The sequence below is a fragment of the Cyanistes caeruleus genome, chromosome 6, assembly GCF_971803275.1.
Source record: "Cyanistes caeruleus chromosome 6, bCyaCae1.hap1.1, whole genome shotgun sequence".
Taxonomy (NCBI): Eukaryota; Metazoa; Chordata; class Aves; order Passeriformes; family Paridae; genus Cyanistes; species Cyanistes caeruleus.
The window spans coordinates 42,414,109-42,441,499 of NC_141706.1; the positions used below are offsets into that span (position 1 = coordinate 42,414,109).

The window sequence follows — 27,391 nt, forward strand, 5'->3', positions numbered from 1 at the left end:
GTTGGATGGTGGCTTTTTTTTTTCACATACATAATATTTGTCTATATTAAGTTTAATCTGATATGTTATGGTTCAATTTTTTTGCCTTGTGATGTCTCTCATTTGCTCAGAGTTTATATTTGTCCTAAGTATTTCAATACCTTCTACAAACCTTTTCTGCTTGATTTTTCAGCCATTTTTCAGGTCATTGATCAGTTTATTGAGAAGCATAGTGTTTAGCAGAGGTTTCTGTCAAGCCCTGCTTGTGATCTGCATTTGTTCTTCATTCTGTTGTTTACTGTTTCCATTATTTGTCCATTCAAGGACCTTCCTTCTTATACCATGGCTTTTTAGACTCATTTAGCCTTTGGCATTGGATCTTGTCAAAAGCATTTTGCTGGAAAACACCAGTAGTGAGCTTTTCAGATGCAGTGTGTGTGGGGAGGGGGGATGTCTTCCTCTAAAAAATGGTGGTTTTCTGCTAAAGTTTCTGCACATTTTCATGGCATAAAAATCACGTGAAAGGATCTGCAGAACCTTTCTTTACAATCTGATATCCTAAGAACTGAAGAAATTCCAAATGGAAGATCATGCACACCACAACCAGGAATTTGCCTGTTTCACCTGTGGCTTCTTGGAGATTTCCTGGGTATATAATGCCTAGACCTCGTGGACTGTTGATTTGTTTCATAATCTCTCCTGCTAGGACACCGGTTTCAGACAGATCCTTTGCTGAATCCTCCAGCAGAATTTCCACTTTCCCTGATTTGCTGCAATAATTTCCAGTTTCTGGCTGAACACTTGCCTTTTAAGTTCCACATTTTCCTTCACCTTGTATTAGAAAAAGAAACCATAGATAACAAAGATTATGTTGGGTCATTGAGGTGTCTTAAATTCTGATTTATCACGTAATCAGGAACCTGAACGTTCATGGTTGGATTTCCACAGTTAAAAACTGATGGTCTGGCTTTGCTGCCATTAAAAGCCTTGGGGAGAGACTTTTTAATGGACTTTAAATCAGTCACATTAAAAATTGTAATCCCGATTCACGTTAGTGTTCAGGTTTAATATTGGAATTACTGTGCAAGCCTCTTTGGTCTATATCCTGAAGAAACTGAGGTATCATCCTGCTCCCTATCAGATATACTTTCTAAGAATCTCACATATGAAATAGGAGGCCAAGCAGTCCTAAATGAAAAATTGTCCAATTCGTTCAGAATTTGAAGTATAATAATAAGATAATTGCAAAGGAAGTATTTTTGAAACACATTCATGAGGAATGATATGAAAAGAAAAACCTAAATTAGGTTCATTAGAATTCAGTTCTTTCAAAGCTTTTTGAAATAGTTTTATTTCTTAAATCATACAGGAAATCAGCAACAGGATCAGTGTAGCATGGATAGGCTTGCTGTGATATTAAATTCAATTTGCTCTATATATAACTGACATGATATATTTCAGGGTTTTTGTGCACTGACATTGTTTATCTTTGTAGTTGATACAGCTAATTACATTTTCAAGGAAAAGTATAATGAGCCCTATAACTTGGCAGAGAATTCCTGAGACTACTGAAATGGAAAAGACATTACAATATAACTTGTCTGTGAGACATTCATTTTCACTGTATCTATTCAAGAAAATTCAGCGTCAATCAGCTTGTTAAATCTGATGCTGAAATTTACATCATTAGATTTCAAAGTCAGCAAGCAGACAAAATTATTTAGTGATGGAGTTTCTTTGGAGTTTTTTTGTGGCATTTTTGAGATTGAAATAAATTATTTACTTGACAGACAGGTGGCTGTATAGTGATTACGGCTGATTTTAACAATATGTGACAGTGAGGGAAATTAGAGCTCATTAACATTCATTGGACCCAGTGTCTGCACCACTGATCAACGACTGGACTACTGTATGGCTTAAAATGCTTAATGATTGTTTGTGTGACAGGAGGTAGCTGCCATAGGAGGAAAACGTGGGTGATCTGATAGCTGGCAGAGCAAATGTGGCCTGTGCTTTACAAACAAGGGAGATGTGGGGAGCAGAACGAGTGCAAGGAGCCTTTCAAGGCTGGTGGTGATTGATAAACTGAATTATGGTTGACACAGACATTCTATGTTTTGCATAAGAGTGTTAGCATCTGACTGAGTGGAAAAGCAGGGGAAAGTGAGATTGTCTGTGTGATTAGTGGAAGGTAATCAGCCATCTGTTAGGCATAATGCACTTACTAAAGATGAAGATAGAAAGCATATGTGTGCATGTGCTTACACAGGATCTCTCACCTTTTATACAAGTATCCATGACAATGTAAGACTGTATATAAAGAATTAGCACAAGCCAAAAAAATATGCTCGATTCATCTATTTTTTTTTTCCCACCAGAAGGAATGCAAGCTGGTAGCTGCGTTGTATGGTTCTTAAATGTGCCCTTCAGCAGACTGAAAGATTTTGAAGTGTCAGAAATAAATAATTGGAGGAGTATTCTTTAGAAATAATGTTATAATAAGTCTCAGTCTGATTGTGACAAATGAAAATAAGGTTATGCCCTGAAAATGTTTGAAGATGAACTTTTTATTGATCAGGACATTTGACATTGCATTTTCATCTGTTTTCCCGTAAATTTAAAACCAGCTGGTTTGTATAACTCCTCTGGGTACACAAAAGGCTTGGCTTTAAAAAAAGCTGGAATGTGATTTAGTATGGTTTGCCCACCTAAAACTGTCATTGATGCTACCAGGATTTTGTGATGCAGAAAATGAGACTGAGCATAGCTTTTAAGTTTTATAAAAAAATTTTGGCAGCAATAAGGTCATGCTTAGAAGGAAAAAAAATCTCTTCTTTACCTCATTCAAGATTTATTTTTGCAAGGTATAAAGACCACCTGTAAACAAATTTATCCAGTTTTCAAATGTGCTCTAACACTCATTGTAGTGGTTTACAATTCACTATTTGTACAATTTTTATCTCACAAAATCTGGAAAAACAAAATACTCCAGAAACAGAACAAAATGTAAGGCCAGCATTTAAAGCAGTCATTTAAAATGTAAATATTTTATATTCTGCTTTCTGCCGGCAGCCGGTTCTCGGGCAGGGCCGGGGCCGGGGCAGAGCCGGGGGCGGGCGGGACGCGGCGGGCGCGGAGCTCCCGGCTTCTCCCGGGATTTCAGGAGCTCAGATGTGCCCGCACTCCTTCCATGCCAGTCTTCTTGGAGAGCCTTTCCGCTATCCTTCCTCGCAGCGTAGCTGGATGATGGTGCCTTTTTATTCTGCCAAGAATCAATTTAAAGAAATCTGTGTCCTACTGTTGGAATTCGGTCGTTTCTAGCTGCGAGTTTCTCCTTTCAGGCGTTTGTGAGCTTTTTAAGGCTTTTTAAACCAGACCTTGCTAATTAGTATCCACGGTGGATTTTATTACTTTTGACGAATTTTTCGGAATTTTTTTTTTTTTTTTTTTTTAAGACTATGAAAAGAACGATATATTTTTAAATTTCTCCACGTGTTCTTAATTGAAGTGTTGCAACTTTCCTTCTGGCAGGAAGGAAAGAATGTAAAGGAGTTGACTTTAAGAGCTTCTAGGGTTAAGGAGGCATTAGCTGTAATGCTGGAGAGCCACTCAGAGAGAGTCAAGCACATGGTAACAAAAACCAGGTCAGCAGGTTCCTAATGGCTGCTAATTGCACACTCAGTGCATGAAAGGCAGAACTCGCTCTGCATGCAGCACGGACCAGCTTTTGTTTGCTTCTGCAGGAGCATGTTTTCATTTCTGTTTGCTAATTGCTTTAATGTCCTTACTAGAGCTGAGTCATGCTCAAAAAAACTCTGTAAGAGTGCCAGGGGTTATTTTTTTCGTCAAAAAAACTACCAAGCAAGCGCTGCTCTTCCTGTGCTTTGGTATCATTTAGTGATTCACAACCAACTGTTTCTCTGATAGGCGTGTTTAACAATAAACATGCACGAAATAAGGACCAAGTGTGTTTCACCAAAATTTCACTTTCGGAAGGAAATAATGTAAAGAATATGTTTAAAATATTGAGATAGTTTTGGCTGCTAGAACAGGTGAATTCTGTGCTAGAACTAGGGCTGTGATCAGCAATGTCTCTGACAAATATATTATTACGCTGTTTTTTCTAACAATTTAGGCTGAGTACTTATGGCAACAGAGTTGAAGCTCAAAAATAGGCAATGTAAAGAGATGAACTTAAAAACTACTCGGCATCCTGGAATTTTAATTTCATCCAGTTTTGCTGCAAAACTTTTTATTTAACAGCATTTAATTAATAATTTTTTGAAATTTGAGCTAAAAGAGTTGGGAATTGTACAGCAGGAACTGAGAATATTTGAATTCTTCTATCATTTCCTTGCTTCATTGCACTGATAGAAAATTTTGTTCTGAAGGGCCAAATTTTTATTTAGTATTAATATTTAGTATAACTTTAGTATATTGTTTTGCTAGTGTGATAGATGTGCAAGCACTGATTTACTAAGTAGTAGCAGGGTAGGAAATAAAATCAAATTTACATAAGATATAAATTTTTTGTCCTTCCTGGCTATGGCAAGCAAAACTGTGACTAGATACTTCTCTGATACTCTCACTGCCTGCAGGAGTAGTCTCTGGATGCTGAGATTTCATATGAAATATTTAGGAATATAAGTCAGTAGTCACAGTGTTGATTTGACAATGAAAGGTCTATTTTTTCTACAATCTTATAGATTTTATGTTAAATAAGTAAAGTTGTTTGTTTGGGTTTTTTTGTTGTTTTTTTTTTTATGTGTAGGGTTTATAGCAGCCTTCATGCATAGTACACAAGTAATTAGAACATACAGAGGAAGAGGTACAAAGTAAAAAGTTCTATTACTGACTTTTTGCAGTGGATCTCATAAGTGTATATTGATGACACAGCATTTGGGCTTTCATAAAGCCACTTTATAAAACTATGTTTTAATTTTAGGTACGTATTTTGACCTTGGGAATGATAGTATCTATGTTTTGCTAGAGTTGTTGCTTATTGTAACAGTTCTTAATCTAAAAAAACTATTGGAACTTAAAGTTCTAAACAAAAAACAATAAACCAACCAAGTGTCCTCAATAATTTCCTCAAGTTTGCTGGCTAATTTTTTGTCTTACATGATCAATAATCAAGTGGACAATTTGAAAATTTAAATAAATATTGAAATATTCTGTGTTTAGTCTTAAATTTCAGGCCAAGGAATATGTTCTAATATGTACTAGTTTATGAATACCAGTCTCGTATTAACTTGTGGAGTTCAGTAAAGTCCTGCTGACTTTGTCAATATTTATTCATTTATGTTGCAGTTGAAAAAAATCAAAACATATTTTTCATTAATGAAAACTATAATTTCCAAGTTGATTGGAAATTAGATGAGAAATTGCAATTGGAAATTACAATGAGAGAAATGCAGTATTCCTTACTTTTCTCATACAAAGATCCTGTTCAAATCAACAAAGTTATTTTGAAAGTCTGTTTAGTCTTGACCTTCCAGCATAGATTTTTAGGCTGAAGAATTTATTTAGGTGTGCAATAAATCTCAGACATTATCATTTACTGCTTGCCTTTGAATACTTTGTTGCTAAATTTAGTCTTAAAACAGCAGCTTGTTTTCTTTTTTATCTTTGCAGCTATTTTTGAAAGAAGTACGGTTTAGACTCCCAGATGTTAGCCATGGACGTAGCGCTTTCTCCCATGAGAACGCCAGACCTGGACCCGATGCCCTCTGATGCCTCTCCCATGCTCATCAACATGACTCCCACAGTGGAACAAGAAGGGGAAGGGGATGTCATGAAGGACCTTGACCCAGGCCAGCAGTATGAAAAGCCTCCTCCTCTACACACCGGGGCTGACTGGAAGATTGTTCTCCACTTGCCAGAAATTGAGACCTGGCTCCGGATGACGTCGGAAAGAGTCCGGGACCTGACCTACTCTGTCCAGCAGGACTCAGAGAACAAGCACGTGGATGTGCACCTGGTACAGCTGAAGGTAAGATGGATTTTATGTCACAGACTTCTCAGAAAAAGGGTCTCATTCAAATCTGCTGTTAGTAAAATAAACAAAAAGACTTCTCCTAACTGCTGAAGCAGGTCTGACAGCCTGTGTTAAAAAGTGAATAAATCCTTTTAAGGGAGATAAGAGAAACCACTTAATTTTTGCAATGGTATTTGCTCATCACTTAATTTAACAATCATACCCATATTCATGAACATGTTCATACTCCAAAAGCAGGCAATACAACATTATCAGTAACCTGACTGGACATCTCACAAACACCCAGAAATATTCCCGCTGATTTTAGTGGGCTTCTGTACCTAAAACTCCCAAATAAAATTCCACTAAAATTCCTAACATTCCAGTAAATGGGGACATTCATTTGAAATTCAAGGCAAAATTCAAATAATTAGTGCCTGGGACTTTAAGTGTATGTTCCCTTGCATGGCCTGGTTTGCTGCAGCAGATGAAGCATGCTTTTGAAGGTGGCAGTCTCCAAAAATAGCACAAAGGTTATCTCCAGACTGAGCTGTCTTCAGACTTGCATTCTGAGGCCTGCTTATGCGAACATAGTCTTCCTTCATACTCAGTGCAATGGTATTTTATTTGTGTTTATTTTAGGACTGTAGCTGTAAGCTGTCTTAAAATACAACACTGTATACTAACACTAACCAGAGTGACAGTACTGTAATCAGTCCTAAACAAACAGAGAGCTGATCTCAATTTTTTAAATGGTCCCACCATTTTTCTAAAAAAATTAGGGGAGACGTTACCAGCTTTTGATGGAAAGAAAGGACCAAATCCACAACGTGCAGTAAGGTTTTAGCAGATGCTGTGAAAAGGTATTTCTGCAGGGAGGCATGAGAAATCTTGCTGGGCTTGGTGCTAGCTCTGATCTGGAATTGCTTGTGGCTGTATTAGCGTGGCGCTGAGCTGTAACTGGAGGTCTGTGGAGCTTGTGGGTGGCGTTTGCACACAGCTTTGGGCTGGTTCAGAGCACAGACAGAACTGATCTGTGCATGACTATGAAATGAGAATATTCTGTACATACAGCTCACCCTCATATGTCCACTGATACATTCTGTTTATAAATAGAAGTCAGAGAATAAATAGCATTCCTCATGGTTTTTCTTCTTTTTAGAGCTTATTTGTGAAGTCACAAGTGCCAATGGGAGTTCATAAAATACTTTCCTAAGGGTTTTACCTATGTAAACAAATGAAGCAAAGTTTTAACCAAACACATTACGAATGCAGAGCTTCTGTGACCTGCTGACCTTTAAATCTGTATACAGACAAAAAGAAATATGACTGTAGAAACAAGTGATGTGAAATTATTTTATGTGGTTGAATATAATATAGACTTCAGATAAATTTTGAATAGTTTATCTAATATATAATTAACTAAAACTAAGCAAAAGACAAAACAAAACAAATTCCAAACCAAACAAAAAACACAACTAGAACTTCATACAGATTTTTTTATTTTTTCCCCTCTGTCCTCTGATAATATTCCTGAAGGGCTACTTCCCAATGATGTGTGTCCTTCTGGAATTGTTGTGTCCAGGCTTGACAGTGGGCTCAGTGTGAAGCTTGACTATTGCTGAGTAGACTGGAAAAAGTGTTTCACGTAGCTCTCAAACAATACATACCAGTTTAGTATTTTCTGTTTTCCAAAACAGATGGTTGATTCAAGTTCAGTTTGTAATTCACTGTAACTCCCAATCTCCTTTCCCACAATATATTTTTTCACCTCTCTCTTACCCATGAAATTTACATGTAGGATTTTACCTTTGTCCATTATTAATATTTTTTTCTTTTATCTCATTCCACAAGTATCTCCTCCAAGCACACTCATTGTTTTCATCTGCAAATTTAAGAAGCCTTCTTTCTGCTCCTTTGTCCCAATCATAATGAGAAAAATGAATTATATAGACTCTGGATAAAAATCTATAACATAATAATTTCTGAATATAATTTTCAAAATGCAAATGTAGCAGCAAGACAAACAATTTTTCGTTTTCTCATAGCTTGTTTTCCTCAGCCAGGAGACGTCCGATTCCATTTTCATGAAGCTTTCTATTTGTTTTGGATGCTTAGAGTTGATTTCTTTCCCCTGGCTGTCAGTTGGCTTGTGGTGATAAGACCGGTTTGGGGACCCAGGCCATTGCAGACTCTTTATATTATTCCTTGGAAGAACTGCTCAGCATGCATCATCTTCTCTTGTGAAAACTTCCTCAGTATCTCCGTTGCAGATCTGTCTGTGCTTCTGCTCTTTCTGTAATCAAGAGCATTGCCTCTTTGTTGTGGCTTGTTCCCTAGGGATTTTGGTGTTTGCTGCTAGTCTCTTCTCATGCTGCATGTCTTAGGGCTTTACTATCCACCACTGATTGTTTGAAAATACTTGTTTGCCTCACTTTTGCAATGCCCTTTCTCAGAACTGGCCACATAGCATGAGTGGGAGGTTTTTCTTATATTGTCCCTTGGGAAATTTCCTGGAAAGCTCAGCTTCACACGAGTGCTTCAGGAAGATAGTTGGATGAGCTGTAACTCTTCAGATCCCAGAATGTCCTATTTTAGTCATTCATCTGGCACCACTCTTAACTCAAGCTGTTCTAAGATACTTTTACATTGCTCTAACACATCTGATGTAGCTGTTACCAACATTGTAAAAGAGATTCAAAAAGTGATGGTTTTGCTACAAGCAAATATGGGAGTGCTCTCTGTGTCCTTGTATTGTCTTAAAATGCTGAGATGCTTTTGTGATCCATTTAGTTTTTTATAGTTTTAATAAAATATATTTGCTTTTACAGCAAAATCTTTCTTTAATCCTTCTGAGGTATAACTTGGCTTCAACTCCTGTTCTGCTTTACGTTATATCCCTAAACTCTCACAAGGAAGGGCCTACTGTTTCAAATTGTTTATAACTGCTTTCTATCTTTTGGAAAAAAAAAAGTAATTTGGGATGATCTCATGTAATCTTCTGTATCTGAGATGTCTGTTATTTCTAACTTATTTTGGAGTAAAGCTCTCCACCCCTCCTTTGTGACTTAAATATCTGAACCATATATTATATATCGACATAGAAACATAGTTTATGCTATGATAGTGTCTTTTTTGCAGGCACTGATGTTGTCTCTCTTTCCAAGTAGAGAGGCTTCAGTCATTTTTTTCCAGGATACCTGGGTCAGTCACAAACATCTTTTGACAGGATCTCTCATCTTTCCTTGTGACTCCTTACCTCAAAATTTCCATGAACTTTGGATAGAGATCAAATATCATGTGACCATTATCCCTTCACTATCTCTATTTCTACTTTTTTGAGGAACAAAGAGTTTTTAGTTGTTCTTTTTCCTTAAATTTAAATCCTGGCGAAGAGGACAGTGTGAGAAGTTATCGAAACAAGATATTAAAGATATAATGCAAAATTTTAGGCAGCAGAATACTTTCACTGAAATGAGCAACAGAGGTGTTCTTGTGCTGCTTACACATCTACAAGCTAACTGGCAACTGAGCAAGATGACGCAGGACTGTGCTTTGCATGAACACAGGAAGAGTATATATATTTTACTGGAGATTCTGTTGCCTTTTAAAGAAAGCTGGATCAAATTAAGATAGAAGGCTGCTGGTTAGAATAAAATAAGAGGCTCAGAGAATTGGGAGCTAGTGAAAAGTAGAAAAAATTGAGAAACAATAAGAGGCTCCTGTCTGTGAGTTGAGAAGTGAGCACTACTGGGTTAGTCTGCTGTTATCTATGTATCAAGGGAATAAAAATAGCTAAAAGCTGTAGAAGCCTTAACTGGTAGCCCCAGTGATAATGGAAGATCTGGCTTTCATAATTTATCAGGATAAATGAATAATTAATATATGTTGCAGACAGCATTCTGGACCCTTTTAAGCTTGGACTTTCCTTCTGAAGAGGCAGAAAAAATGACCAATAAAAATTGTTGGAATTAGTGTTCTTGTGACAAAGGGATTTGAATATTCCTTGGAGTGGTAGGACATCAGCACTGGATATTCCATCTGGGCTTGGGCAAAACAGATTAAAAAAAAAGGCAAAAGGAAAGGCATATGTTACATGATTCACTCACTTGAGGTCCATATACATGGCCTTTGGAAAGGAATTTTGAACAATGTGTGGAGTTTGTAAGCCCTTCCCTTAAAGCAAGGGACAATATGAACAGCTCCTTTAATCAGCTTGAGTTTCTACCGAAACAAAGCAAACACCTAATGACACACTGAGCAAAAATTCTGCAGCCTGTGATATTTCTTCCAAGGATAGAGGTGCATTCATTAGTTCTCAGTGACATATTTGGACATAGAAGGGTGGTGTGTAACTCAGAGAGTTTGTAGAGTACAGTAGCATCTGCAGTGCTTTGGAGGTCTTAAGGTTGTCCTAAAATAGACATTTAGATTGTTCAGCAGTCAGGAGAAAAAGGTGAACATTTGCCTGTGATGAGGATGATATTGGTCCTACATTAAAATATGCTAATACAGGCTGTAGAAAATGAGCTAATATGCTCTACCAGTGGTCTCTAGAGAAATATTAAAGTGACTATCAAATTCCAGCACAGATGTTACCTATTACAGTCTCCTCTAGCCTATATCATAGTCTAATTAAAATATGAATGTTTACTGGATGCAATGCTGTAATGATATAAATTTCATAAAGATGAAATAATTTTGTTTGTCAAGTCATTGGGCAAATTAACAAAGCATTTGCTGAGAGAATGTATTGTGTTGTTTAGTATTTGTGTATGTGATGATAATAACACATACTGATGTTCAGATTTCCTGGAAAACCGTAAATTAATGCTATTTCAATTGTGTGAGTAAGATTTAGTACTGTCAAATTTTAAAATGAGTGGTCATTGACAGTATGTAATTATCTTTATTCAGAAGTAAGTAATGGGAATTTGTTATGATTGCTGTGATTTGTTGCAAGATTTTTTTTATGAATATCTATGCAAATATAGATGTGTGTAAGCAAAAGCAGACACACCAAAGCTGCGCCACATAAATCCTAGTGGTGAGTGCTTTATTGATTATTTGTGTGAGTCTATATGTTGCAAGGTATAATATTATCATGTATTATAACAATCACCTATTTCTGATCTGCATTGTGAACTATGGTATCCATAGGTGTTTTCTTGCTTTGTATATATCAGTAGTCTTTGTGGATGTATTTCTTCTTAGCCATTATAGGAGCTAAGCTTGTTACTTTTTCAGTTTATAATTACATGTCACTTATAGTAAATTTTCAAAAACTCTAAAATGGCATAAGGGAACAGTCACAGTCAGGCACAGAAAATTGCATAAAATGTAAGAAATTTTTGAGTTTGTTACATTACGTTTAAAATTTCCTTATGAGCTTTTATTATGGGAGAGTTGACAGAAGAAACTTCAGGTTATAGGATGATTCTGTCTGAATGCTAAAAATGCCACATGAATGTCTCAATAAAAACTTGTGTTTTAGTAAGAACAGGTTCTGAAAGTTGGTGATTTTTAAATATCCTTGGATATTTGCCTCTTGCATTATGTGAATTACTCCTCAGAATGATATCCCGTTCTCTATAGCTGTTAGAAACCCCACTGTGAATTGATGTGATTCCTTCGTAAACCAGCAAAACACACAGGTTCTATATATTTTCTTGTGGAGAAGGCTAAAGGAGACCTAATACCTACCAGATTCTCCCTGTAAATGATTTCCTGGAGAAAGACAGCAGTTTCCATGTAGTCAGTTATGATTCTAACCTTTGCATTTCCGAAGATGGAGCACATTTTTTGTTGGAAGTGTTTCCATTTTGGAAAACACAGGTAATTCAAAAGGCATAAAGCAGCACTGCATTACAGCACTACTGCCACAGCAATCATAGCACTCCAAAGTTCTGACAAAACATTTGTAAGTTTTCACAGAATATAAAATCTACTAGTAGTACACTGCAATTTCCCTTTCCCACTGAGCAGTGTACTTTCTTTTCATAATCTGTGTAGCTGAGAAAAGTTATCACATAAATGTCGGAGCAATATTCTTTTATTCTCAGCTGGCTCTGGAGCCATACATGCCCTCCACTGTGGCTCCATGCTTCAAAAGGGACTTGAAGCAAGCTTCAGGGTACAGTCTTCTCTTTTGCTGTGGCCTTTCATCTCTTTGTGTTAAGATGAATACATTGGCCTCTGATGAAAAAAAACAATGCAGATATTTCATAGGCAAGAAAGTAAATTTCTTCAGAATAGGTTCTGTAGATTTAATGATAGTTTATCTGCTAATGTATAGGGAAAATATGATTTTATATGTGCATTTCCAGTGTGATTGTGATCTGAAATGATGAAATATGTTATTTTTATAACTGATAGACACATATGGGCATATATATGTGGAAGTATATTTGTATGTGTATGTTTGTAGTGCCATAACAGAAATACAGTGCCACTACTACCACCTCAGAATTTGCATATGCACTTATTCCTCATGCATTTCTGGCTTTTCCTCAAAAATTCTTCTGAGTTACTTGCCCTGTAGTATTAGAGAAACTATAGTACAGTTCACTGTAGGGCACCATTAAAGTGTGTAAGATCTCTGTGTTTGCAGCTCACCTTGTGCTTCATAGATAGTGAGAGGTTATTCTGTGTCTATTTATACACTGACAGAATAAAATCTCCTGATGGGACAGAGTACTGTTAGTACCCTTGGGGAAAAAGAAATTATAGGCAAAGAGAAATATTATATTTTAAATGGTCTCAAGTATCTGTACTTTTGGGTACAGTAAAGTATTCAAAAGACCCCACAAAATAAAGAAATAGAATTGTATTTTCAGACCACTGAGCTGTGTGGGATGAGCAAAGTGGTTGATACACCACGTAATCAGCTCATATGAAAGGTATGGTTGGCACCTCTTTCTGCACCTCAGCACTGTCCAGAAGCTGAGCAGATAAAATCATCCAATGGAAGTCTGCAAAATCATTAGCCAGCTATGCTCTAACACCATAGAGCTGAGATACTAAACTGAATGCTCTTACTTGCTCTTCCAGAGGTATTTTGAGGGAGAAGACAAGGCTAAAATACTTTTAATTAAATTCAGGACTTTTAGGCAATAAAATAATTTCACAATCTGGACGTTTAAGAATATTATCAGATACTGTAATACTCATGAAAAATAAAGGTAAGAGGGGTATTTCCAAGGGCAATACAATAGGATTTGTACAGACATGGTACCACGACAGCTAGCCTATGTTTTTTTTGCTAAGATCATCTGCACTTTCACATGGTATTTATGGGGACTTCCTGAAAGTTCAGATGCCCAGTTTAACTGCTGAACTGCAGACAAAGCAGTTTACTACACATTTATCTGTTATCAGGTACAGAATCCCTTTTTCACACAGGACTAGGGTCTTACCTTGAAATAGATAATTTTGATCCATTGGATTAAAATACCAAATTTTACACAGTAAGATGGGTAGCCTCATATGTATTATTACAAATATAACCTTCTCTTCAAAGAGGACTTTAAGTATCCACCTTGTTTATGAATCTAGACCAGCAGCTCAATATGAAGAATTAAAACAGAGGTAAATAGAATACATGGGAAGGGAGCCACTCTCTTTTCTCCAAAGAAACATTGCATTTCTGGTTATAAATAGGACTGTTTGCTTTCAAAAACCTCAAATAATACTGAATGCTGTATTACTTTCAAACTTCAGGTAGAATGAGTGATGAAGACATTTTTTTTTTTTACCACGTTACGATTTAAGTTGTACACTTTTGATTTTTAGCTGAGATCTGCAAGAATAAATAATTCCCTGTCCCAAATCTGTTGAAGATTCAGTTTTGATCCTAATTATGAATTAAATATTTATAGTATCTCTCAATGTCTGTTTTATCTTCCTTTTTTTTTAAGCTAATGAATACCTAAATCACCAAAGTAAGCATTTGAGCTGCAAAGACTTCATGATGATCTCCACTACAATTTAAATTACTGTGCTCAGGTTTGTAGTCACAGTATTTGGGTGTGATTTGTGAATTTTGATCAATTCTCAATTATTAGATGGATTTTCTTTGCTACTGTGTTATCTGATATAGGAGACAGCAAATCAGAATGAAAGAGCCGCACCTGTAAGTTATTAAAGAGGTTGCTTGAAAATTACCAAGGAAAAACCCATGTTATATAGGTGTCTTAAAAACTTCAGAAGAAGACATTTTCCTTTATTCACAAGAATTCATGTTGATGCAGATAGGCTTGGGACTTTTATTTGTTAGGTTGCAAATCATGTTCTAGCTGTTGGTGACTAGCTTTATTTTCCAGCCTCTCCCCAGTTTTATTTTCCTTTCAGTTGTCAGGTTCTCTCCCTCAAAGTTTTTGTCTTCCAAAACTCCCATCTGATTGCTGTCCTTTTTAATTTTTTTCCTCCTGTTTGTCCTTTGCTGAGTACAATGCTGAGTCATCTGCTGCCATGCTGAATTGCTGCTTCAAAAAGCCCTGCTTCCTTTCTTAACCTGGACCTGTACCATGTTCTGTGGGAAGAGCAGGAGTCAGAAAGAGCACATTTTTAATAAAACTTACTGCATTAAAAATGGAGGGAAATAGATGACATCACTACACATGGGGCCTTACTATTTTTTTTTTTTAAAAAAATCAGTTTAAAGTGTTTAATACATTTTCTAGTATTCTCAAATGAATGAATGCATAAGGTATTAGGGTGCAGGAGCTGCTTTTTCTTCAAAAAGTTTTGAGTATAGTTGTGGTATGTTCCTGCAGCAATCCAGGTAGTCAGCATCTGGCTTTGTGTTGGCACAGTCCTGCGTTACTAGAATCTGACCTTGCTGATTTTATTGGAGGTTTATGCTTAGATTTGTTTGTTGCCATGTGAAAGATGAAGATTTAGTTGTTATGATTGAATGACTAATGATTTTGTTGCCTTGATGCTTGAATAATTTCTCCTTGTATAAGAAATGCAGCTTTTTGCATTTATGGAGAGGAGGTGATTTAATTTTGATAGGGAAATACAGCAAATGAGGAGGAACTATGAATTAGATAGCTATAAGAATTTCTAAGAACTCTCCATTAAACAGCAATTATTCAATGCCTCAGCTCTTTGAAGGCCTCACTACATCAAACTGTTCCCAGCAAGCGGACTTTGCTGTCTTGCAGAACCAGTTGCAATTGGCAAATTACCCAGTGGATGGAAGTCTACTTCTCAGGGCCAACCAAACAGAAATAATAATAATATTAACAACAATAACAAAACAATAATAATAACAGAAAAAACAACAGGAGAAGTAAAAAATTAAAAATAAATACACAAAGTCAAAATTTTTTCATTTAGGAATATAAAGAAAACTAGGAAACTAATGGACATTTCAGACAGAGTTTTGCAAATGCACACATAGGCAACTTTATACTCCTGGGACGCTGTTGAACTGTATGGAAGTACAGAAATGGGGAGTTTTATAACACATTTGAATTACTTTTTAAAGTGTAAATAACATATTTATAATGTTGTGTTTTGTTTAGTTACTTCTGTAACTCATTTACTTAATTGTATTTCCATTAGAAAAATTGCTTTCAAAAGGTACAAATTTAGTGTTGTAGTATTGTAGGAAGGTCTTTGCTATTTGTCTTCTTTGTTCATTGTATAAGATAAAGTTGGTAAATTATAAGCTTAAAAAATTATTTTGTGTGTAATTAGTTGTGTTTATTATGTGTATCAGTTTTCTTCTTGTTCCTTATTTCTATTCTTACAGCATGGGCAAGAAAACCACACAAAGCATAGTGTCATGGAAAGCTGGAACTTACATTAAAACAAGAAAAAAAAAACCAAACCGAAAAAACAACAAAACAACATAAAACCCCAGAGGCCCTGGGCATTACTCTTTTGTAACATGTTCAGTAATTTCAGTATTAAAAAGAGCAGTGAGACATTCAGGTCCAGCAGACATCAGAGGCAGCAGGTTCTGCTGCGGCTGTGCTGCAGCACCATCTAGTGCTGCAGGAGCTGCAGGAACTGCCCAGCTGCTGCCTTTGCTGCTGAGGAGGGAAAAAAGATACAGGGAGGGATGGAAAAAGTTTGCTATCACATGCACAGAAGTTTGGAGCATTACCAATAGTAATCTGCAAATTTAAAAAAAATATTTATCTGAAAAAAAATGTCTTTACTAATGTGTCAAGTTCAGCATACTTGCAAAATAAAATGCTTGATATTGTAGTGGTGAATAAGTGATATTGTAGTGGGAAGAACCCTCAGAGAAATATCTGTGCATTTAGGTACATATGTTTATGTATATAATTTAGGTATAAATATATACTCTTTCTACCTTGAAACATTTAATATCTACAGTGAATTTCTGTTATTTCTCTATGTCAGAAAAATACCAGCATGGTAATACCACTAGCAGGACGTAGTGTTTAAATTAAGGGTGTCCCTGAAGATGGAGATACTTATAACCCCAGATCTTCCTGCTTGGATACAACATCAAAGTTTCTTCATGTTTGCATGGGTCACTGGGTAACTTAATATTTTGGTTGGTTTTGCCTGCTGTTTTGAAGTTGTTTACACTGTATACTTGACATAGTGCAGATCATACAGGCACAACATGCCTCGTACGAGGTCCAAAATAAACTGGCAGCAAAATCAGCAGTAAAAGCAAGTTATGGCAGTTCAACCCATCCATGAGATCACTGCTGTTATCACCCCTCACCCTCCCAGGCAGCCCCTAAATCCAGCTCTCTCTGTAGCAGCACAGTTCTCTTTCTGTTTTGCTTACAGTTCACAATTCATTTAAATCAAAATGAGCACTTATATTTTGTGGTAAGTGTTATTACAAAATCGGTTTTCTGGAAGTGGTGCAGACATCAATTTAACAGCATCCTGGAAATGTTTTATAATCCCAGCATGATAAAATTCTGGAATGAGAAATGTCCTTATGCATTAAGGAGACTAATGATTTTGCTTAGCTTCCTTTGATAAGTTTAGGACCATCTAAATATCTACTATCTAAATATGTTTCTAGATAATAACATGATAAACTCCTGTTGTTCAAATGTACTTATCCTTCACTGAAAAAACCAAAACAATCCAAACAAACCAAAACCAATGAAAAAGATTACAAGATAGGATGAATTTGAGGTAGCTGATTATGAGAGCTGGCATGGATCTTCAAAAGCATCTGTGCTCTGTCTTAAAAATCTCTGTGCTATCCCTTCCTTTATTTCTGTCTATGAAGCTCTGTAAGAATTATTCACACATAGCACATACAGCTGTGCACATCAAATGCTAATAAGAAGCAATGTGAAATATGCAAGAAAATACTGTACTGATTTTGTGTGTGGGATGAATAAGGGGCTTCCAGTCCACTGAAGCAGTGATAAGACCAAGATTTTTGCAGGTTTTCTTTTCTTTCTGTTGCTTTGGAACAATATGTGCATTCATTTAACTATGGAATAAAACTATTTGGACTTTTGCACAGTTTCATTTCGCTGCAACTCACATGGACTGAAAGAACAGCTGAATAACTTGATATGGAAAACTTATAGGTCATGAATATTGGATGTAACAGCTGTTTTCTTAAAAAAAAAATAAAAATGATGTAATCTCATTGCTTAGAAATGTCAAGAATGTGACAATCAGTTACTTGGAATAGGAGAAGGAAAACTGGTTTTAGCCAGCCTTTCATTTCCTAGGAAAGACCATGTTTAGAGTTTTTAATTATTAAATCCTTCAGAGCAAAATCCAAAACTGATTATGAACTCAATATTTTTTATAGAAAAGACTAAAAATGCGGTCCTTGTTAAAGCTATTTGTTCTATTTGATCTCTGTGAAATTTTAGAAATGTAATTTAGAGGAAGTGTTCCTCTGCAGTAACCTTACCTATCTGTTGGTTTACCAGGAGGATGATGAAATATTATTACAGACAAGTCTGACTCCACTTAGGGTCTTTGAATTGCAGTATATATATTTTAATATGTCAGCTCATACTTTGTAGTGGTAATGCATTAAGGATTAATTAATAGGACACTAAGCTTGAAAGGTGTGAGTGAAATCTGCAGCTCCAACTGTTTTCAGTTCAGCTGTTTGCTAGACTAACAAGGGAGTCAATGTGTGCATTCCAAGCAGATCTATTCAATTCCTTGTTTCCTGAAAGAAAAAACTTGAAAGTGTAGGGAGGAACAGATTAAACCTTCAGTCTTTGCTGGGTGCTCATGGAAGATAGGCTGCAGCAAAGGGGTGTGCAGTGAAAAAAGTGATTCTCACTGATACTCAGTTTAAATTACAGTAATGAAAATGCCAAAGGTGGTGTTCACTGATGTTTTCTTTATCAAAAGGAGAGATTAATATCTGCTATATCTCTTTACCTCACATAGGTGCATTTCTTCCTGTGGTTATTCTGAAGATATTAAACAAATGCAAATACAGGCAATTGGACAAGCACTTGGAAGATTTGTTGTTAAACTTTAATTTTTAATTATGGAGGTAGATTGAAATAAATGTACTTTTAAAATTCATCTGCTTTGATTTCAATCTATTTGTTGCTTCTAAACAAAATGTTTACCATTTCTGCTAATAAAGATTTGGTGGGGAAAATTTTAGAGGAAATAATAAAACTATCTGTTGATTGAATCTTCATTAAGTTTGAACATTCACACTTTTGTATTTAGACTTGGTTATTTATCTGCAAGAGAATAAAACCATCCTATTCTGGTATTTTCAAATCCACAAATTGAATTTTATCTTAAAAATCTTAGAATAAGAAAAGATCATGCATCCAACACTTTTCTTGATACCCACCTTGAATTGTGTGTAGGTCTTTGATGCATAGCTACACTTGTGTGAATCAGCAGATACCAAGTAGAGACGAGGTCTGAATTTTGGTCTCTTTCATTGCCATTGAGAATCACAAAAACAATTGTTTTTAATCATACACATTTGTGTCACCTAGACAAAGTGGATATCATGGGAAAAAAGCCTATTCTGCTTTTAAGAAGCTTTTCTAGCCAACATTTCTTTGTAAAATTTTGAATTAAATTAATAGATTTTTTTTTTTCCAGTGAAGATTTCTTTAACTGGAAAATTTGAAACTAGCTTAACTCTTCTTATCCAGGTCATTTTGCTATACTCATAAAAGATCAAGCTGGTTGCAAACAAGGACTACATTTTTAGTCTTTTATATAAAAAATGTTGAGTTCATAATACAAATTATGTCAGCTGTCTGGTTGGAAAAGGTTGCTCAAGGGGAAAAACATAGGAATTCAACCTCAAGCAAAAGTATGTAATTGAAAAAAGTTACAGTGATGTTGAAAGTTTGAAAATAGAAGCCTTTCATATAAATTCTGAATCTTTTTACCCTAAAAATAACTGCCAACCCCCTCATTATAACAAATAAATAAATAAATATAATGATAATAGCAATACACACACACCCCTCAGTAATTCTATTTAGACTGTATAAGCCACACAAGTCATGAAATTGACTGTGAGTGTCACTCTTCATTGAGCATTTTACCTAAGCCTTCCAAAAGTATTTATATTTCAGGGAAAACATATGACTCATCCATTAACTCTAACCTCAGATGTTTTACTTCTGGCTGCCTCTCTTTTACATCTCCAGAATAACTTGCTGAAAATGTGTCCCATTTTGCAGAGTTAGTAATAAAGATCTTTCAAAACACGTATGATGAAACCTTCCAGCTCTGCTGAATTATCCTCTTATGCAGTGTTTCATTATTAAAGTCAGCTCATGTATATTATTCTGCTCATATTTCTTTCACCATGGCTTGATTTTAGGATTTTTATAGATTTCCTAATTAGGGTGGTGGTCCATTTCCATCCTATCAGTGCTTTTCTCACCCAATTTGAGTCATCTACTGCTCACTCCTGGAACAGGGAGTACAGTCAACATTGAAAAACTACCTAGAAATGCAAAAAACATTCTGAGATGTGCTTCTTGGAGTTACCTGATATTCAAAGGAAACAGATTTCCTGCTATTAGGCAGGTATGAATCAAGTTTCAAAGAGAGAACTGAGTCACTCACTCTCAGTTATTCTTCCTCCCAAAGTACTTTACAGTTTAAGCCCCAAACCAGAGGAAACCCTTGTAGAATCATAACATCTCAATGTGTCATGCCATTGTTGCCTAAAAAATTAAATAAATAAAATTACAATTTTTATTAACTTAGAAAACCTATTTCATATTGCTAAAAGGGTACAATCTACTGTAGCCCATGTAGCTACCTGTTTAAATACTAACAACTGATGAAAACTATGTTTTTCCTAGGGAAGATACAATATTTCCAAAGCTAGAATTATTTGAAGCTGAAACTGAAGAAAAATTTAAATGAAATTATTTGAAATAATTTTAAGCAATGATTTTAAAAAAATGTAGCCAAAAATCTTTATATAATACTGTTCAAATGACTTGAGTAAAACAGGTAATGAAGCACAGGATATAATCTTTGAGCACAGAGCAAGCAACTATGGCCAAACCTGGAAAACTGCTGCAGTCAAATTTTTCTCCTCTCTACTCTGAAGTCAATAGTCCTAATCTGTTTTTTCACTAAGCACTGGAAAAAAGAAATTGCCTTAATGGTGATTTTACTGCCATCTTTCAATCAAATTCTTTTACCCTCATTTTTTAAGACTTCTACAGAGGTCAACATATTTATAGGTTCAGGAATTGATTTAAAATGGAAAATATATGTATTTAAGTTCAGATTTTATCATTTTAGGTTATGGTACTTCATAAGAAATGTTCCATCATAAAATTATTCCCCTGTAGGAAGGTAGCTGTGTAATAACAACAATAATATTTCTATCTTTATGTCTAGAGTTCAGCTGTGTGTATGCATTCAGGTACTGGGGTGACTCCAGTATCCTTCTGAGAGCTGACCATCTCAAAAGTATATCAATGGTCAGTTCATTCAAAATCTCCAGCTCTTGGTCTTGTGATAAATTTGAAGACTTTGCCTGCTGCCTATATAGTATTTTGAATATTTGGAATATCTCTAATAGTTAGCTTGGTGCTAGTTGTTTTGAATGCCATCTCAGGTTTGTATGTAACTCAGGATACCTTTGATATTTTAAAGGACAGCAGGAATTTATGTTGTTTCCACCATTGTTTTCTTAATACTCTTAATTCTCAAAGGTACATTTTGTCCCCAGTGGATTTTTCTACAATATCAAAGGAGCAGTTCCCTTGTGATAAGTGATGTGTAGAATAATTTTCAAAAAATAATTGAAAATAATTTTCAAAAGCAGCAAAATTTCTTGGATTTTGTTTGGCTGGTTGGTTTTGTGTTTTTTTTTTTTTTCTTCATTGACTCTCCTTTAAACGAAACTCTCTCATTGAATAGTGTTTGTGATGGTAGTGCCTTCAGAAAAGCTCCTCTTGGGTGTGTGTGCACAGAGATGAAGTGGCTGAGCAGTACAGCTCCGAGCCACGCAGTCAGATGAGCTGTTTGTCATGGTTCCCTGTGTGAGGTTAGGTCTGCCACTGCTGCAAGGATGAGGATGGGTGGGAACAAGAAAGCTGATCCATGAATTTAAAAAAAAAAAAGAAAAAAAGAGGGAGGGAGGGGGGAAAGGGGGAGGAATGAGAATGGACGGCAAATGAGGGTGTGGAGGTATGACTGGGCCTTTAAACATGACTTAGAAATAGTTAGACAGCCAGAGAATTCCAAAGGAATCCAGGGCAAACCAGAATCCAGGGTTACCGAAGGCCTGTGCAGAAGAGGGAGCTCTTTTCAAATTAACCAAGGGGAAACTAAAAGGTATTGCTATAGAGTCCAGCTATAATAAGTTCAACAGCTCTAAGTTATTTTCTTCTCCCATTTAGAATGTAATAGTTAATGATTACAAATGTGAATATTGCAAAAGTAACAGCCTCTGTTTTGTAAGCAGTGAATCTCTCCATTAGGGAAGTAATAACTTCCTATTAATACATTTGTTCCAAGCATATGATCTACCAGGTCCTAAAATAAGTTCTGGGCTTCCTAATATTAACCAAGTAGATATTTCCACTCTTTCCAAAGCTTAAAAACAAAAGCTGAAGTAAATTTGGGGTCAGATATTCAATTTTACGCTGTGAATTAGAGGGTCTCGTCTCCAAGATCAGCTTTACAGGGTTTCCAAGTGACTGATATGATACTGGATTCCTTCCTGTCATAATGCCATAAACATTCTGCTGGAACTTAGGTCAGTGCTTAAAATAACCTTGCTAATTGCAAGTCTCCAAGTGTCGGCTGAAATTTCAGTGAGCTGCCACACAGCAGGTCTGGACGTTGGGAAATCACTACTGTAGCTCAGAACGTGCAGGGGAAGAGCAGACAGGCCTAAACTTGATCTGCACAACACCACAGGTAGAGGCAGCAGACAATTCTCTGTATTTAATATAAAACAAAAGCTCTTGACTCTGCACTGAAGATGGATTGGGTTACAGATCACCTATGGCTTACTTGTCTGTCTTTTAAGCAGACATACATTTTTTGAATTGCTGGTTGCTTGTAGCTCCTTTAGCTGAGGAAAGGAAATGGGACAGTCCTTTTCTTTGCAAAGCTGATAGCTGAAAATTCTCCTTCCAGTATCAATGAGGTAAGACACTCTTAAGCTGAAATATTTTACAAAATGCTAAAAAAGTGTAAAACAATAAATTTTCAGATTATTTTTTTTTATAAATAAAAGCATTTTTAATAAATCAATTGGTTTTCAAATTCTTTAGAAGTATTGTATGACCTAAATGTGTTTGGTTTGAAACAATACATTGCCTTTCCTGTGCACTGTCACTCTAACTTGCAAACTTGACAGCTTTTTTTCTCTGTTGATGTAGATTTCTGAATTCTTCAATCTCTTTCACTTCCTGTTCTACACAATGTAAAGTTTCTTCAATCACAATCTTAGGCTTAAACAATTAAAACCGTTCACTTCTGAAGGTAAAAAAATATGTTTGTCATGTGGAAATTTCTAGGACTCCTGTTTCCAAGTGGAGCATTAGCTTTTTACTGGGTGTTGAGATGAAATCTAATGCTCAGTCTTCTCTATTCTCTTAGACATTAGTCAGCTAACTTTTTATAGGTCACAGTATAATTAGAAATAGACGCTTTAAGAATCTAATTGCATTACTTTGGCTACAGTTTTGACCTATATTGTGAAAAGAGGTGTTTAGTAAAGGCTTAGGAAATCTTCAGACTGAAAATAACATAATAGAAAACAAGGAATTTCATCATTATATGCAGATTTTACTAATTCTATTAGAACCTTAATAAATTCTGTAGCTTTTCATAAGTCAGTCAAATGTCCTGAACAAGCTGTTGCTTATCACAGTTACTAGAGTTTAGCAGACCATTTAAAAAATATTCTGAGAGCTGTATGCTTTCCAAAGGCCCTTTGTTTTAGTTTTGTTCTCAGTTCACAAAATTCTGTGTGTGCCATATCCTGAGGAATATACTCAGACTGCTCAAAAGCATCTGTTCTCTCTGCAATATTATTCATTCTTTTGAAATTGTATCTACAGGAAAAGTTCAGCAATTTTCTGGTTAGCCAAGGCTGTTTTCTTCTAAGATTTGCATTGGATTAAGATGATAAAGCTTTTTGACTTCTCTGAAGCAGAAGTTGGCACTGGATAGAGAATTGTTGAAGTGTAGATTCTACAAGGTGCCAGACAAATGGGAAATCAGCCCATAGATTATGGCAGCAGATGCATCTGTTATTTGGATAGGAATTTTTCATTGACTTTTAAAAGGTTTTTATTTTTGCTCTTCAGCTGCCCATGCATCAGTGGCCAATTGCTCTTGTTTAGACTTTGCTGGCTAAACAAGTTAGTACTTTCATCTCTGTAATGGCAGTTACCATATTCTTCTCCAAAGTGTTATTTGTGAAAGTTTCATTTAAAGCTCAGAAAGAAGGAGCGGAAAATTCTGCTACAGCTTTATGTGCTTAATACTGGACTAAGAGTAGTAGGTGCCTATTATTGCTCCATTTCATATCCTTTTCTGATTGCTGCTTCATGTCTTGAGATGTATCATTAAAGCAGGAGTCTGAATTCATTCTATTCCATAGAGGAAAAACTAGAGAGCTGTTTTTTCTCTGTTATGGGTATGTGGAGATTACCATTTTATTTTGGATTGGGAGTGTGATTTTGAGGTGGATCTGCTGTTTATCCCTATTCAGCACCCTGGGGTTCATGCTGGAGAGAAGTCCCTCCATGAGCAAACTTCTTTCTGTTGCTCACAGTCTTTGCCATGGAGAGGTTTCTTTTTAAAATTTGCTTACTCAATTCGCTTGTCTCTACTTACGTTTCATTTATTGTCACATCTGTAGTGATATTTTCTTCTGCCTTTCTTCTGTCTTGATAACTTTTTGTGCAAACAGATTTTGCATTTAATGTTGATGTGATTGCCTTGAATGAAATGCATAGTTGGTATGGTAATTGCCTCTTCCATATCTATTGTCTGTACTGATAAGTGAAGAAACTTTCTCAGGAATTGATACTTCTCCTGGTTTACTTTATTTTTGCAGTATTCATGCCTCAGATACAAAATCAGAAAGAGTAGAGTGAAGTTGAATTCTGATTATTATCTGAATTTAAGTCTGCAAAATTATTTTTATAAATTATAAACATCTTCAGCTGAAACTTATGAATTATTTTGATGATCTTGATCCCACCTGACATTGTAAAAGACATAATGAAATACAAACAGTAATGGTAAATTTTACAAATATTTCATACTTTTAAATTCAAAGGATGGTAGGATTAATATTTTGGGAAAGAGTCATTACAATGAGCAATTGTAATGTTCTGCCATCCTTCATGCTTCAATCTTGGAGTGTGATACACCTCTGTTAAGAACTATGGCCTCCCTCGACCCCTTACTAAAAGAGCTAAACAGTTGATATGGGTTTTAGTCTGTCTTCTTGCATAGAAGTTTATTTATAGTAATGACAGAAACTAATCATAATGTTCTACATAGCATATTAATATTTGATTAATATAGGACATTTTTGATTAATGTTGGGCAGGATATTGAATTATAGTCAGCGGTAGAATTTTAAGAGAGTGGATGTTGAGGGGATTTATAAATATATTATGTTTGACAGACTTGCTGTTATCAATACTATTTCAAGAATTTCTCAGCTGACCAAGCCTCCCATTGGCTCACAGTGACTCAGTGTCTCACAAAATTCTGGATGAAGTGGTGAAAATGTGTCCATGAAAAGGCCTCAATATTTAGGAGCTGTAAGTGAAATAAAAAAGGCTATTTTAAAATACCAGTGCTCCTTCCATTTTAATCAAATTTGCCACGAGTGGCTTGTCAAGAAAAGAAAATATTTTTTGTTTTTCCACAGCCTTATGGATTTCATGTTTTGGTAGAAGATGACCCGTGCAGAAATACATTGTATTTTTTTAAATGTGTTGAAAATACAAAAGGTACAGGAGCCCCTAAGAATGCAGACTTTTGGGGTGTGTGGGTGGGGGATGTTCCTTGCTAGCAGTCCCAGACCAGAAATCAGAGTTTTGAGGTCAGGGCTGCCACAAATGTTCTTTTCAAGGTTGCGGTACAGTGAAAGTGTAAATATTGCTGTACAGTGAGACCTGCCAGGGACAGAGAGTCCCTTGGTGTCCAGGGACATTTTCTGTTACCTGTGCAGGAGGTGCAGCTGGGCAGGCTCTGCAGGCTCTGGCAGGGCTGTGAGCTGGAGTTACTGTACTTCCAGGCTCACATCCAGCCCAGCACGGCCACCTCAGCCCAGAGGAAAGCTCGTGACCCAGCTGGGGCTCTGCACAGCCAGCCCAGCTGCTCCAAGAAAAACAGGGAAACACGATCTCTTGCAATTTATGTGCCACTTACCTTTCCTATTCCCTGTCTATGCTTCACAATGCCACAGTTCAGGGATCCATTTATTGTGAATCTTATTATCAGAGGAAGACAAAAGATTCGACTTGGTCTAAATTTAGGATTCAGTTCAAGGCTAAATTGCTGGTGATTATTTTTGCAGGAAATATAAATTTTTACACATGACTTAAACACATAAACACCCATTAGAAGCTTGAAGCCACTTGGGGTCATTAACTTCTGCACAGACAAGTTTGGCTATTGAATTTCAAAAGGTTGCTTTACAAGCCCAGGCAAGGAAACAACCTTTCTCTTTCTCATTGAGCCTGCACAGTGGCAAGAGTTACACTCATCACTGAAAGCTACAGTCTAGACAAAGATAATTCATAACTTATCTCTTTAGCTTGAAAATAAAATGGCACATAAAGAAGCCTGTTCAGAGATCAAACTGTTTATTGTCAGCATAGGAAACAGTTTATCTCACAGGCCATGCTGTCTTGCTTTCCTAAAGGTGGAAATGACACTGACTATGAAGTGCTTTATAAATCAAGGTTCTTATTCCAGTTAGCAACTGGTAATAAATATATTTTCCCATATATATGCATAAGCATACATAAAAATGAATAAATATTTAGATAAACACTGCTCATTTCCTCCTTCTTTCAAGGCACTTCAGTCCTACTGTGTAGTGCTTTCTCAAGCAGCAACATCTTAACAGCCATTAAGTGTGTCAGTGCTTTACACCAGAAAATTCTCCTGTGAAGCCAAAAATCAGCCCCATTAGAATTATCCTAACAGAGCACAAGCTGTTTTCTCAGAACTGTCACACTGGAATATGCCTTGTAGGAATATCTTGGAATCTGCTCTACAGTGTTGTAACATGTTTCTAAATTACAAGTACGGTGTATATGAACAGTCCTAACTAAAATATTACATCTAATTGAAATATTTAGACCCAGTTCTAGTATTAAAATGCTAATGTGTGTTATGCTTATATTTATAAGCAGCCAGAACAAGCAGCTATTATTGACAGAGAATTTTCGTTTCCTTAGAGACAATTTGATTGCAAAGAAGGGTTTTATGTTGTAGATATGGCAATTTTTACTAGCTTACTTTAGACCAATTTTCTGCAAATGTGGTGCAAAATCGGAGTTTTTGATTACTTGCTATTTATACAGCACACTTTTTACATCTAAATCAAAAATTCAAGGATACTATGGACATGATTTTTTTTAAAAGAAGATACTATATACAAACTTTTAAGTATACATCTGTATTAACATTATAAACATGCAGGATGACAGTGAGATTTGGAAATAATCAGATAGCATGAAATAATAGTTAATGTATTTTAGTTGCTTTTGTATGTAAAATCCCATGTAAGCATGTGGTTTTAATGGTTCAGATAGCTTTGAATGTCATGCCAGTCCTAAAAGTACAGGTTTCAAATTTAATTTCCATTATATTCCTTCTAAAAAAGCCTGCAAAAACCTCTACCCTATTTTTCCTTTTGTGGGTATAAATTTGGTTAGGGGGTGGAGGGGGGGATTGTTTAGTTTTGTCCTTAATGCATTTCAGGTCAAAAACCACAAGAAC

General features: G+C 35.9%; 1 protein-coding gene across 6 annotated transcripts in view; it reads left to right on the forward strand.

Moving 5' to 3' along the window:
• Nucleotides 1-27,391, forward strand: part of AKAP6 (A-kinase anchoring protein 6) — a 258,048-nt gene that overhangs the window by 42,010 nt on the left and 188,647 nt on the right. For 5 of the 6 annotated variants that reach the window (XM_023929184.2, XM_086894836.1, XM_086894837.1 and 2 more), the window contains exon 2: nucleotides 5,614-5,971. In XM_023929184.2, coding sequence (XP_023784952.2) covers nucleotides 5,648-5,971 — 324 coding nt within the window. In that variant the 5' untranslated portion in view covers nucleotides 5,614-5,647. Of the gene's footprint in view, nucleotides 1-5,613; nucleotides 5,972-22,230; nucleotides 22,557-27,391 lie in introns of those variants that run through there. The other variant, XM_086894839.1, reaches the window with a different exon arrangement.